At 32.9% G+C, this 15,150-nt stretch overlaps 1 protein-coding gene across 3 annotated transcripts in view; it reads right to left on the reverse strand.

The window, feature by feature from the left end:
* Positions 1 to 15,150, reverse strand: part of LOC132143944 (VPS10 domain-containing receptor SorCS1) — a 169,476-nt gene that overhangs the window by 76,377 nt on the left and 77,949 nt on the right. For all 3 annotated transcript variants that reach the window (XR_009434300.1, XM_059554604.1, XM_059554603.1), the window contains exon 2: positions 10,204 to 10,271. Coding sequence is in view for 2 of the 3 variants with exons in the window: in XM_059554604.1 (XP_059410587.1) it covers positions 10,204 to 10,271 (68 nt within the window). In the remaining variant the exon portion in view is untranslated. The remainder of the gene's footprint in view (positions 1 to 10,203; positions 10,272 to 15,150) is intronic.

The following is a 15,150-nucleotide window of genomic DNA, read 5'->3' on the forward strand; positions in this document are numbered from 1 at the left end:
ATAATTTAATACATCTGATTCACAGTTTTATTCAGTTTCAACCTTTTTTTTATCCACATAAAGCAATTAGGATCTATCATTTCATTTTATGTAATGAGCTTTCATTAACTCATATCTTATCAAATCTTGTTGATATAGAATTTAATACTTTTTCACATCAGCAAATATTTAGATTTAGTTAAAAAGCAATTTCTGTAAGTAGACACCCTGCCAGCCCATCATCCTCATGCTCATCGGTATTCACACAAAATGTCAGCTTTTAATTAAACTTACAGTATGGCGGAAGTTAAAGAAAAGAGACCATCAGTCAAAGCTGAGGAAAGACACAGAGAGTTTTATCTCAGGAATCTGTCATTTTAAATGTTAATGAGACTTTGCTAACTGACTTTTCATTTTCAACATTCAACATCCTGAGTTCTGTATTCTAGAAACCCAGCAGTTTCTCCATGATACAATATCAGTTCCAAATAAAAAATACAAGCCAAAAGTAACACTGGCTTCTTTTTTTTCTTCGACTTTATTATTATTATTATTTGTCAGAATATCAATAAGCCACTATCTGTGCAAAAAAAAAAAAATAAAATAAAATAAAATCCAAGAGACAGACTAGGTCAACACAACAATGTTCAATAACAGGAGCATTAAACAGAATACACAAAGACAGCTGGTAAGGATCGCATTAATCCTACAAATAAGACTTCACAAATGACCTCTGAAACAAAGGGAGCATTTAACGGTTAACTAATGAGCTCTACATGCAACACAGGTGTGTGGTTACTATGGTAACAAGCTTTCGGATAAACAGGGAATTCCAGAGAGGATGCCCTCTGTTGACTGTTAGGGGAACAACAGACACTTCCCTGACATCTACACAAACAAACACAGCCATTTCAGAGGATACAGATTTGTTGCTCTGGTGCTATATGTAGCATTTGTTGGTTATTAACTAAATATATGTCATTTTCTAGACCCTGGAAGGTCCACTGAGATGAAATTAAGGTTCTCAGCATCGTAAACAGAGCAAAAACAGTCATTTAGCTCTTTTATCTAATCAATTTACAACATACCCAAGGCCCTTTCAGTTCAGTGCTTTAATGTAAAGCACAACGACAAAAAAAAGCAAGCACTTTAGTCCTGCCGGTTTGCTATACATTGCAGACTGAAAAACAAAATGACTTGTTAAACATGGGTTCACAAACGTTTCTAAATCTTATTTAGACAAGGCAAAGTAATCTAATGACATTGCAAGAAAGTTCAGTTTTAGATACTGTGTAGGTGTGTGTGTATATATATGGGGGGCCATATAAGCCATAATTCATTCTGGCACTCTCACACACATACATTCTCCATTCACGTACATACATTTCTACTCTCACACACATACATTCCCCTTTCACATACATACATTTCTACTCTCACACACATACACTCTCCTTACACATACATATATTCTTGCTTTCACACACTTAAATTCTCCTTTCACATACATACATTTCTACTTTCTCTCACACACTTACATTCTCCTTTCACATACATATATTCTTGCTTTACACACATACACACATACATTCTCCTTACACATACATATTTTTTTTTGCTTTCACACACATGCATTCTCCTTTTACATATATATATATATATATATATATATATATATATATATATCACACTGACAAAACAGTCACACTGAAGGCATCAAGGGCTATTTGACCAAGAAGGAGAGTGATGGGGTGCTGCGCCAGATGACCTGGCCTCCACAGTCACCGGATCTGAACCCAATCGAGATGGTTTAGGGGTGAGCTGGACCGCAGACAGAAGGCAAAAGGGCCAACAAGTGCTAAGCATCTTTGGGGAACTCCTTCAAGACTGTTGGAAGACCATTTCAGGTGACTACCTCTTGAAGCTCATCAAGAGAATGCCAAGAGTGTGCAAAGCAGTAATCAAAGCAAAAGGTGGCTACTTTGAAGAACCTACAATATGACATATTTTCAGTTGTTTCACACTTTTTTTGTTATGTATATAATTCCATATATAATTCCACATGTGTTAATTCATAGTTTTGATGCCTTCAGTGTGAATCTACAATTTTTATAGTCATGAAAATAAAGAAAACTCTTTAAATGAGAAGGTGTGTCCAAACTTTTGGTCTGTACTGTATATATATATATATATATATATATATATATATATATATATATATATATATATATATTTCTACCTTTTTTGGTATCCATTACTTCCTGTTTAAGCAGGACGTCACTCTCAGAGCAGGAAATACATGTGCAAGACCTGCTTAGCTCTTCCTCACAATTTTACAGTTATGCTATTCAAAGTCATCCTGTTTACTTTTCAAGTACATATTTTAAGTTTTTATTTTTAACATATCATTATGTAACCAACGTGTTCTAAAGATCTGTGTACAAGTACTTAGACACTGATTTTGATCGTATTAACAGGGCTTAACGCTAAAGACATTTTCAACTGGTCCAGTTCGGCCTGTGGTTTATTTATTTTTTACTTGCCCTGGCAAAATTTTCACAGGACTTGCCACAATCAATCAATCAATCAATCAATCAATCAATAAGACTTATTGTTTTCATTGTTGACTGTAAACATTGTATTGTAATAAATAATAACCATTTTGCACAAATAAATAAACCATGCTTTTTCGGGTCTTTCAGGTAGGCCTGCCTATTCCAGTTAAGGATGCACTGATCAGGATTTTATTTATTTTACAATCAAATGAGCCGATTCCCATTCTCGTTGCCAATTTATTTAGTTCTTCTTCTTTTTTTTTCTTTTTTTTTACATTTATTAAATGTTTATTTTGCTCTGTTACTGGCCATACTAACCTTGAGCAAACAAAAAAAAAAAAAAAAAAATGCAACATGAAGCAAGTGCACAAAACAAAAACATCAGATTGGCTTAATGAATATTTTATTATTACTATTAATTATTATTAGTTTTATTTCCTTAATTATATGTGTGTCTGCACTATGTTTGTAATTTCTGTACTGGAAGCTCCTGACGAAATTTCTTCTGTGTGTAAACACTTGGCAATAAAGCTCTTTCTGATTCTGATGAAAATGCTAATTCAATCTCTGACAACAAGTGGCGCTTATAGATCATCGAGTTATTGCTGCACGCAGAGCTGCAATTGAAAAAAAATAATTAAATAAGTAAATGAAAATCTAAAAATAAATAAACCGCAATGAGTCCTGAGTTATTTAAATAATATAAAGATTTTCGCTGTCCCTAACTTGCAACCTACCACTTTATTCACTTCCTAAATTAAATGAAAAAAAAAAAAAAAAACCTTGGACGCTTATAATACATCTATCTGGCAACACGACTAAAGGCTGAGCTCGCGTCCTCAATCACAACTCACTCAAAGGACGAGGCCATGTAACCTTTTCACAATAATAATATTTATTTATTTTTTAAAACCCAGATAGCTTGCTGAAATACATCTGCGGCTTCCTCATCTACCTCAGCCATGCTGATCAAGACCTGTCACGGTGAGCCTGATCGCGCCTAACCTGCCTTCCGTTTCAACTAAACGCCTTCCGTTTCCACTATACTCTCTCTCGCACATACATACATTCTTCTCTTACATACATCTATATATGTATGTGTGTATATATATGTGAAAGGAGAATGTATGTGTGTGAGAGTAGAAATATATGTATAAGGAGAATGTATGAGTTTGAAAGCAAAAATATATGTATTTGTAAGGAGAATGTATGTGTGCGTGTAAGCAAAAATATATGCATATGAAAGGAGAATGTAAGTGTGTGTAAGAGTAGAAATGTATGCATGTGTAAGAAGAATGAAAGTGTGTGAAAGAAAAAATATATGTATCTGAAAGGAGAATGTAAGTGTGTGAAAGCAAGAATATATGTATGTGAAAGGAGAATGTAAGCGTGTAAGAGTGCCAGAATGAATTAAGTCTTGCACGGCCCCTATAATATATATATATATATTAGTGCTGTCAACGTTAACGCGTTAACGCATGCAATTAATTTTTGTCTGGTTTATCGTGTCAAAATATTTAACGCAATTAACGCAGCATCCGTATTTTCTGCCATCCGTTGGCTAGCTTTACATTATATGATCACGCTCTTATTCATTTAAATGCTTTTAAACATTTCAAGCACGGCAAGACAAAAGAGAATGCGCTGTCTGTGAATGCCCTTATGTGACACATACACACGTACACACACACACACACAATGCACAGACAGGGCGCCAGAATCCAGTTCTCTTAAGCGCTTGAACTAACAATAAACATCCCAAAGTGCCAGTTTTGTCGATTATCCTCATAGGAGCGATCTTAAATGATTTATATAAAGTCTAAAATGAACAAAAAGAGCTGTGAGAGAATGAGGCGAGATCCATAGACAGTATATAAACGGTGAGATCCCCGTGTCTGTCTGCTCTTAAAGGGACAGCAGCCAATAAAGCTTCCTGTCAGTAAAGTTAAAGAACAAAGGGAACAAAGAAAATGACTCGCTGCTCTCGACTAAATAACTTTTGTAGCTTTAATAAGGATTAACTATTTAATTTATAGTTTATGCAGTGCAGACTGCATATAACTTTGATAACTTTATTAAATTTCTGTATATTTCCTAACTGTTAAGACAGGAAGGGCAGGAGTAAACATGACATTTATTATGGGTTTATGTTAGCATTGTTTTAAGTTTACTTAAATTAAAAACTGTTATATTTTTGAAGCCTAATAATAAATGTAAAAAAATAGAAAAAAATCATTAGCTGTATTAATAGCAGTAATACTGGCCTTCATTCATAAAAAGATGCCATTTAAACAAGTATTTAAAATATACTGTCTTTATGTTGTTTCTACATTAATTTGATTAACTGTGAAATTATATATATATATATATATATATATATATATATATATATATATATATAAATATATATATATATATATATATATATATATAAATATATATATATATATATATATATATATATATATAAATATATATATATTCATATAATTGTATAAATACTAACAAATACTGGACATTTCAAACCTCGTGCAAAGCTGAAATTGCCATTGTAAAGTATATGTCATCCCTGGCTGCACTTTGAAAACTTGGCGATTCAAAGAACTACAGGCGATTTGCCAACGATGGTAACACTGTAGTTAATGTTTCGCTCTATAGATCATAACGCAATGGAGAATGTTGACACAACAAGCCCATCTGGAGTAACCTGGGGTTAAGCGTCTTGGTCATGGGCTCAATAGAAGTTACTTTTACACTGCTTGTAAGGCAGTTTAGCCACATCACAAAAACAACAACCATGTGTCAAGCTCAGGCCATGACCCTGAGGTCACTTGAGGATGATAAATAGCAACACGGTTAAACTAAAAGGATAAATTCCAAGTACATAAAGTAGTTTTGTGACTATTCTAAGAATTTGAAATAAATTAAAGCAGTTGGCATACACTAAGTGTTCAAAAAAGAATTTTGTTCCAGAATAATGTGTCGACCTTCAGAGTCCCAAAAAGAGCCGGTCGCCTCATTACAGATCAGAAAGATCCAATTCTCCAAAGCGGTTTTTGAAATGAAAAGCACTTTTCGTTTGGTTGTTTTAGACTAGCGGTAGCTGCACTCCTACATAAACACAGTGTGATAAAGAAAGAGAGAAGGAAAGATATCCAACAAACGGTTGTTTACATTTCCTGTTATATGAAATGTTGTATATTGACAGCATTTGAAAATAGGCTGCGGTGAAGATGTGGTGAGTTTTATAAAATATTCATACGTTCATCTGTGTGCTAATGTGAAACTTGTGTTCGGTTGAGACCTGACATTTTTTAAACATGTTTTTCGGGGTAGAACTGCCATTTCAAATCTATTTTAGAAGAGCAACGTCTTGCCAACTCGCACACAAATGACGCAAAGACACGTACTTCAGAGAATCAAAATATCCACTACCGCTTTAAAAGTGTGCAATCAAACGTCCAACCGTAAAAATAAAAATTATGTTTGGATGTTAAAGTTTTACAAACCTCATTTGACTTGCAGTTTGATAATGCCAGAGAATTGCAGTGCTATTCTTACATCTTTAAAAACACTTACAACATCATCTTTTTATAACAAGCTTCTACATATTTTTTTCCTGCTTCTCTTTCAAAATTCTTGCCTAAAGCTATATTACAGCCCAGCAGCGTTTTTCCCGTCGACGTTTGACCTTGGACCACTTAGAGTTCTCATTGCTACATTAATACATTAAAAGCATGCAATTTCAAATATCTTACTTTGAAGAGGATTTGTTCTACTATTAACTTCACTTCTAATGTTAGTCCATGTTTCTTGCATCAACATAATTTAATTGAATACATTATTTCACAAGCTTTAAATGCAAATGGAAAATACCAGTGTAGCTGTCATTCATTAGGGAGAATCAAGTTGCTGAATACTGAAAAGATGTTGATGTGTAAATGTATGTTACTCACCCCGGTCATACTATTTTCCCCCAAACAATACATTGTGGATGGGGCCTTGATATAAACATGACATTGTGTTGAGGTGAACGGTGTTAGGAGTAGCGCATAACAAGCAACGCAAACTGCTTAATCAGAATACTTTTTTTTCAAGTAACTAGTAAAGTAACTTAAAAATGTATTATTGTATCCTGGGTCTCTTCGCATTGAGGATGTAGTATAAACAATTTTATATTAAAAGAGAAAGGACAATCCTTCAGTCGTGACAAAAATATGGTAAAACATGGTAAATAGGCATGATCAGCTCAGCAAATACATAAAAACTCATAATACATCAAAATGCTAAGAACAGTTGGATATTTCAAGTGGAGATGAGTATTTATTGCAAAAGGGCAGTTTACAATGCTCAACAGAAAGAGTAGATTCTTAGAGTAATCGCTGTAATAAACATGATTATGATTTCACAACAGGAGGTCACTGAATAGCTTTTCACATAATGCCTAAAACCCTTAAACAACTAAATATGATTCATACAGCTTAACATCTCAAATAATGCATGAGTTTTAACCAAAAAAATTACTGCAAGTGCCATTTCTGCTTTACATAATTCCTCCAAAAAATGGCACAGTTCACTTCCACTCTACTGTAATTACATCAGTGTAACATTGCTTGATTGCTTGATTGATTGCTTGCTTGCTTGATTGATTGATTGGTTGAAATCAATATTATGCTGTAAACGGATCTTAAACTTGTGCTGAACCTATACTTTCTTTGAATGCCTTTCATTGTAAAACTGATCAGTTAATTCATATTAATCAGTATCTTGAATAAAAGCAGTTCATTTAGGTGTTACCATACAAAGCACATTTTATATTATTTGACAAAACCCCTTTTACAATGCATTTTTCTGAACAAATGAAGGAAATCTGCAATGAAGAAAATTAAGTTAATCTTGTTATTTCCTCTTTTTTTATGCACCAGCATAGACATCAGGCATGAGGACACAAGGCTGTATAATTTGTGTCTATGTGCATTAATCAAACCTTCTTTCATACTCAAAATTACATTTAATAACCAGCACCTCAATAAGAGCAGCTATCGCACTGAAGCTTTGTTCAAAGCCAACAATGTCATAAATTAAGTACTTATCAAGAGCTCAGAGTTTTATTTTGTTTTGTTTTTTTGTTCTCTCTCTCTCTCTCTCTCTCTCTCTCTCTGTCTTGTATGTATTTAAGGGTACTAGAGGCTGGTACTTTTTTATAATAATATTTAATGATTTTACAAAGACTCCTGATTTCTACTATTCCAAAAACAGTTTACAGTACCTACAGTATAGGAAGTGACTTAGTTCTTTATAACTTCCCATGAAAGTTTAATGATCTGCCATGGAAGGGATTTGACTACATTCATTAAAGCGCTCCTGAATTTATCTACTCGGGTGAAGGGGAAATAATTGTCTTGAAATATGCAGATATCATGAGGGGACACTATAGGTAGGATGCACCTGACCTTTAATATGGCCTAGGTTATTATATTACCATCGATTAGAGACACTTTTACACTTACAATATACTACTATACAGTACTGTATCTATACACAGATACTATGCACTTACATGATAACCTGTATAAGGCAGAAAGCACATCATTCAGAATATTTAAAGATGCATTCACAGAATATCAGTCTCAAAATCACTAGAAATGATGCACCTTTTTTCATAAATTTATATTATATTAACCACCCAGAATATATAGCTAAAAAAATACAGCAATAAAAATATTTCTACAATAACTTTTTCTATTTTACTATAATTTAAAGTGCAATTTACTTACTTTATGGCAAAGACACATTTCCAGCTTTCTTATTATTAATAAAAACTGAAATTAACTTTGCTTTTATTATTGTGAAAACTGTGATTATTTTATTCAGGATTCCTCAAAAGAACAGTATGGATTTACAGTGTTTGTTTATTTAATTAATTTGTAACAATTTAAAGTTACTGTCACTTTTCAATTAATTTGATGTATTTTTTGCAGAATAAGTATTGAATTATTTCTCAAAAAGAAACAGTTTAAACAGTTTACTGTATATATTTTGACAAATGTAAAAGTGTTGTTTTGACACGGATGTGTTTCAGTCTTGACCTACATGGATAAATAACCCATTTTTCATTATGAGATATATAGGTGAACCTTTACGTGATGAACTGTAGAGCATGCACACACACACACACACACACACACACACACACATGGCGCACATCACTGCAGAGCACTCACTCACACACAGACTCACATAAAGGACAGACATAATCTAGAAAACTAATTATAATTTCCCGTTCATCTTAAATGATTGGGTAGGTAACTACACTCCATACTGCCATTTAATTAATAACCCTCTGGTTACCAGCATATTTTATGCAGGGTCACTAACTTCATTACTGAAATGCTGGGTCAACAGCAAAGCATTGTCTGAGAGTAAGAGATTGCTGAACCTATCAGATTTTTTTTTCGAGAGATCTTTGTTATGAGCTCAGCTGGATCTTTTCCTGTACTGCTATATTACAGAATGTTTGGCCAATGCATTTCCGATGGAAGCTCCCACTTTCCAAGCTAAAGGGCCACACAGTCTGCTAAGCATCTCCACTCCAATCTGCTGCTGGTAGAAGCTGCCAGATCTGGTGATTTGAGGCCAATTTGACCATTTGTTTGATGCTAATAGAGCTTTAGATTAGTGGAAGTTAAGAAATAGCTCACCCAAAAATACTCATTAACATGCATGATAATGACAATAGAGTTTTTACAAAATATGATGTTTTGAAGAATGTTGATAACTGTTTTTGGTCTCATTGACTTCCATAGCATTGTATGTCCTTACAATGGAAGCAGTGGGATCTGAGAACCATCTAGTTGCCAATATTCTTCAAAATATCTGTGTTCCACTGAAGAAAGAAATGCATACATGAATGACACGAGGATGAATAAATGATGACATCATTTTCATTAAACAAAAGATTTTTAGAAGAACGTTGGCACCCTGACAGTTTAGAGTCTCACTGTCTTCCATAGTATTTTTGTCCTTTCTATGGAAGTCAGTATGATCCAAAACCATTGATTGCCAACATTCTTCAATATATATATATTTATTTATTTATTTATTTATTTATTTATTTATTTATTTATTTATTTATTTATTTTTTGTGCCTGCCACAGAAGAAACAGGTTTGAAATGGCAAGAAGATTTTTTACTTTTTGGTTAACTGTCCCTTTAAAATTTTCAATATTAGCTCCATTCAAGCAGCTCTAATACACATGCGTTATGTCCATTTAGATCAATGAGCTGTGCGCTGGAGAGGGAATAAAAACAACCAGCAACAGACACGCCATTAATCAGCTAATGTAGCTTCATCAGACTATTAATACAGAGTTGATTTAAAAGTCACAACACTGGACGTGTTTGTACGGTCACGATGCTTAAACAAACACAACTCCAGAGAATACGAGAACTTTTAAAGGACAATGTATTTATCTGTTTCTCTCTGATGTTTGTGGAGCTACCGCAGGGACACTGTATCACTTAATTTACACAATGTATAAATTGTAACAGTGAACTATTTTATCTACTTGCTTGAATAAAAGCTTGAACAATTTCAGAAACAAACAGTCAGAAAGGTATATTACATAACATGCTAGTAATACATTTCAGCATGAATCTGTATTCTTACCTCCATAAGGAGCTCTCTGTGACACTGCCCAGATTGAAGTCATACAGTTTGGTCAGCATGAGAATCACCTGTAGTACAAGAAAAAAAAAAGATTTGTTTTATTTTGTCTTGTTTAGTTAATATGACTGTAGATCATAAAAGCTGCACACATGACTTTAAAATAGCAAAATGCTATTTAAAGTCATGCTAAATGAAGTATTGCATGCCACAATCATGTCAGCTTCTCAAAAACATTTCATATACCCACATATAGTTGTTTTAGACAGATTCCTTGGCAGCAAAAAAAAAAAAAAAAACTAATTTTGGAATGATTTTTCATGCATAAAAAAATACTCCATCATCAAATCAACTCTTAGCACAAGCGTCCACATAAAATCTGAATCAGAACTATTATTAAATTACCCATTCCATAAACTGCTCAATAAATCAGCCTAAAACAACCTCAAAGTGCACAAATCCTCGCATCTTCTTTTCATCTCAGCATATAACACCATTAAATGATGCATCAGGCTTCCTCCTTGACACCCTAATAATTAATCTCTTCATTACTTAATCATATCATGCTGAATCTATCTAAAGCGCTGTAAATATCCTTTATAAAATTCTTAAGGTGCACGAGACTGTGCTAACTAGGTCAGTCAAATTCCTTCAGGAAAATTAGAGACGGAAAAGAGAGGAAATTCATGCCTAGAGCGGAAAAAAGTAGACTCATAAACTTACAATCTATTTATGATCCAAGAAAGAATTCATACCTATATGAACTCAAAGCCTCTTGAAGAAGCACTGATCATTATGGGGGGAAGGTTCATTAAGTCTCAGAAGTTATAGTAACAAGTGTGAAAAAAAAAAAAATATATATATATATATATTAACCACCTGAGAGCCCCTCAATCATTTGGTAGAGCACTTTTGTTCATAAGTCAAAATGTTAACAATTGGGGGTTAAAAAATTAATTAGTTTAAACAGTCACTCAAAATAATTTTATGATGAAAACAATGAACTTTAATATATTGTTTTGTGAATTCTTCAAATGCAAACCTATTTTTATGTAATACAGCTTCAAAGGGCAGCCAGAAATGACCATATCATTAAACTTTCAATGTGTTCCTCACGGCTACACTCATCAAAGTCTTTAGTCTACGAACAGGCAGACCTGAATCCAGCGTTAATAAAACTGGTACAGTGATTCTAGCCCGTTTCAAACAGGCCTGCGTGTGAAAAAAAAGAGAGATAAAAGGGTGAAGAACCATTTAAACAGAAGAGTACTCTGGGAAAGAAAAGGAATGGTGAAATCCCTCTTCAGCTCAAAGAATAATGCAGGTCTTCATGTAAAACAGACAACAAATTAAAGGCTATGGTGGATTTGTTCAGCAATATGGGGAGCAACCTGAACTGCTGGGATCTCTTGTAGTATTTGGAAGCTGCCCTGACATTTGCATACAGTTCAGTAACGGAGAGCAAAGCACCAGAGCACTGCTCAACAACACGAACAGCTCGGCAGGCAGAAAAGATGTCTGGAGTTTAATGGCTAAATCAAAAGTTTAATTTCAGTTTCAGTTTCATACATACACTAAAATGACTTTGAGTTGGTTAAAAACCTTTTCAAAAATGCAGTAACAATAATAATAACAATCCATATTAGTCCATATTATTATGCTATTATTGTTTAAATGTACAAAAAGTTTTTTGTGGTTAGATGCATGGGAACAAGGGGAAAAATTAAATCATAGTGATATGTGTAGTGCAAAAGAACTCAATTTCTTCAGTGAAGTATGCTGGTGATAGAATCATGAAGTGTGCTTTTCTTGTTAACATGGAGTATTCATGTCGTTAAAAGGGGGAAAAAGGGAACAATGGATGGTGCAATACACAGGAAAACACTGCAAGAGAAACTGCCTCAGTCTGCTGGAAGCCTTAGAAAAAAAAAAAAAAACTTGCTTGGACAATGATCTCAAACACTTAATTTGAAAATTAAAAGAGTTCAAGAAGAAAAAGGCATATGTCCAGTAACGAGCCAGTGTGTAATTCAACAAAAAATCAGTAATGCTGCGTAAAATTCTTTTTTGCTTACTTCAGTCATATGCCTCATTTCCATAACACCACCAATCAGATGTCAGCATTTCTGAATGCACACAATGATTGACAGGTAGGAAGCATTTCTGATTGGCTAAAAAGTGTGGGTCTTCTATATGCTGTCTTTTTTTTTTTTTTTTTTTTCAGTGATATATGTAATGTGGTTGAGAAGCATTATTATATTTTTATGCATATTATTAAAAATAAATAATGACGTGAAATAGAACATCTTTTAATATAAAACACACACACACACATATATGTATATTTAATGTAATGTAAGACACACAATTCAGTAAAATCAGACAATTTAAACAATTTTGTAATGAAATTAAAACATTAGAAACAATGGTTACTTTTTTTTACAATTAAATCTGAAAAATTACTTTAATACTGCTGATGCATGTTTCTGTGAGTAATGAGTCTAAGCTGTTTACATGTTGAGACCTTTATTCTGATTAAGTTTCCTTCATTTACAAAGGCTTTGGCTTGATTCTCTCTGCATTTTGATCAGGCTCTTTAGACACTTCACTACAGTGCTGTTCTGAACAACTTATTAAATCAAGTATTTTCTTAAATTCTAGTTATGTACGCTGAATTATATGCATGGACATATACACTGGCACATAATTAGTTGAAATAACACTGAAGTGTGACTTTAAAAGGTTTACATTTCTTGGAAGGACATACATTACCATCCAAATCTTTTTTACTCAATGTATAAATCAACAATATATGAAGAACTTAATGCTGTAGGCAGTGGCGTAGCCAGGGGAGGGGCCATGGGGGCACTGGCCCCTCCTGAAAACGGATTGGCCCCCCAGTGTGCCCCCACACTTCTACTTGTCTGTCACTCACAAATTCAAATCATAACCTTTCAGTTAGTTTAGTAAATAACTCACGATTGCGTCGCGATGCTTCTCAACGAGGACCAAGAATAGCGAGCTGCTGTTTTCCAACGAAAAAAAGCACACGGTAAGTTGATCTATTTTATACAGCTTATGTTTTTCGATTAGCGAGTTGTTGCAGTGCAAGAAGTGTTTGGTACTAACGTTAACGTCTTTCGGTGTTAGACAGACCAGGTTCGATGACGTTATCTCCTAGATCAGACCAAGATGCTAATCATTATATTTAATATGCCCCTCTGATGCTGAATGTAAAAGGGGTTTACTGCGTTACAATTTACTTATTTTTCGGCCGAACGCGCCGATATAGGCAACAACGCAATTTAAAGCAATGGTTTTAAAAAAAGTATAATTGCAATTCTAATAAAGTCATTATTAAATCATGCAGTCGTTTAGCGACTTTTTTCACTTAAGTGAGGTGACGAAACAAATCGTATGATGTTTATCTAACGCTCCACACTTGAGACTTTTTTACAGTCTATGGGTGAGACACAAGCAAAAACATCGTTTTTTTTACTGGTCAGTTTTGAGATTTGGGGCTGTTTGTCTTCAATAACATGTCTTCTTTCAGACTTGTGGTGAACAAAACTCCAAAATACACATATAGGTCTTTATTTTACTATTTGCTACTACTATTACTATTTGCGTCTGTAGATTTCTCTTAAATTCAGTTGGCGTTCTAAATCACCATGGTACTGTGTTTTCACAGAAGTTATTGACAAAACATCATTTGATGACACCCAGAAACATTCTCAAATAAAAAAAATCATACATAAATATTTAATGCATGATTAAATAGCAAAATCAGTAACTAATACTAAAATAACACTGTACTTATTAAGCTATTCTAAACTGTTTCTATAGGATCCACATATTTTACATGTTAAACTAAAGCTACCTTTTTGAACAAGTAGCTATCTAACAAAGTATGGATATATGATATTTTTAAATCAATATACTCAAGATTAATTAGCCTTGACATAAGTAGATTTTGTTTATTCATCAATGCAAATTTACTGCAACTGCTGCTATGCAAATTGAATGGGATGTGGATAATAAACATAAACAATTTATTATATTAAATTTATATTAGTTATATTAATTCATTAATTGTGTATTTATTTCTATGTATTATTAATGTTATTCTGTATTTATATAAATAAGGCTATTATATATATATATATATATATATATATATATATATATATATATATATATATATATATATATATATATATATATATATATATATAATATAAGGCTATTATAAATAAAATCTAATATTATTACTATTTGTGAGTTGTACACTATTCATACATTGGATTCTTTTATTTATTACAGTTTTCTTTCACTTTGTAAAGTGAAAAGTTAATACAAATTGTATTTGATTGTTTTGATTTAGAGCAGTGAATAACTGCTATTAAAATATAATAGGGTATCACTGTTTATTACTGATTTTATAGGTTACTGAACTCTTGAAATGATTTGGATATTCAAACAACACAAGATTGGCCCCTCTGTATTAATCGTGGCCCCTCTTGTGCCCCCCTGTTGAAAAAATCCTAGAATCGCCCCTGGCTGTAGGGTTCCTGTCAGAGAAGTCATGTAAGGGATGCTGAACTTTTAAAAAGAGTGTTTATTTATTTTATTAAGCTGTTTATTTTATTATATATATATATATATATATTATATATATATATATATATATATATATATATATATATATATATATATATATATATATATATATATATATATATATATATATATATATAAATAACTCATATGCCTATATAGTGTAAAGATGGTTTCTGGCATTGTTTTTTTTTTTTGTTTTTTTTTTTTTACTTTAAACCATTGCAATGGTCTCCATCCATAATATTGCTTTCTCGTCTGAATCAGGAGAGAAATATGCACAGACAAAATGCCATTGAAAACAGTCCCAAACAGTTCTAAACAAACAAAATG

Source organism: Carassius carassius, chromosome 7 (assembly GCF_963082965.1).
Source record: "Carassius carassius chromosome 7, fCarCar2.1, whole genome shotgun sequence".
Lineage (NCBI taxonomy): Eukaryota > Metazoa > Chordata > Actinopteri > Cypriniformes > Cyprinidae > Carassius > Carassius carassius.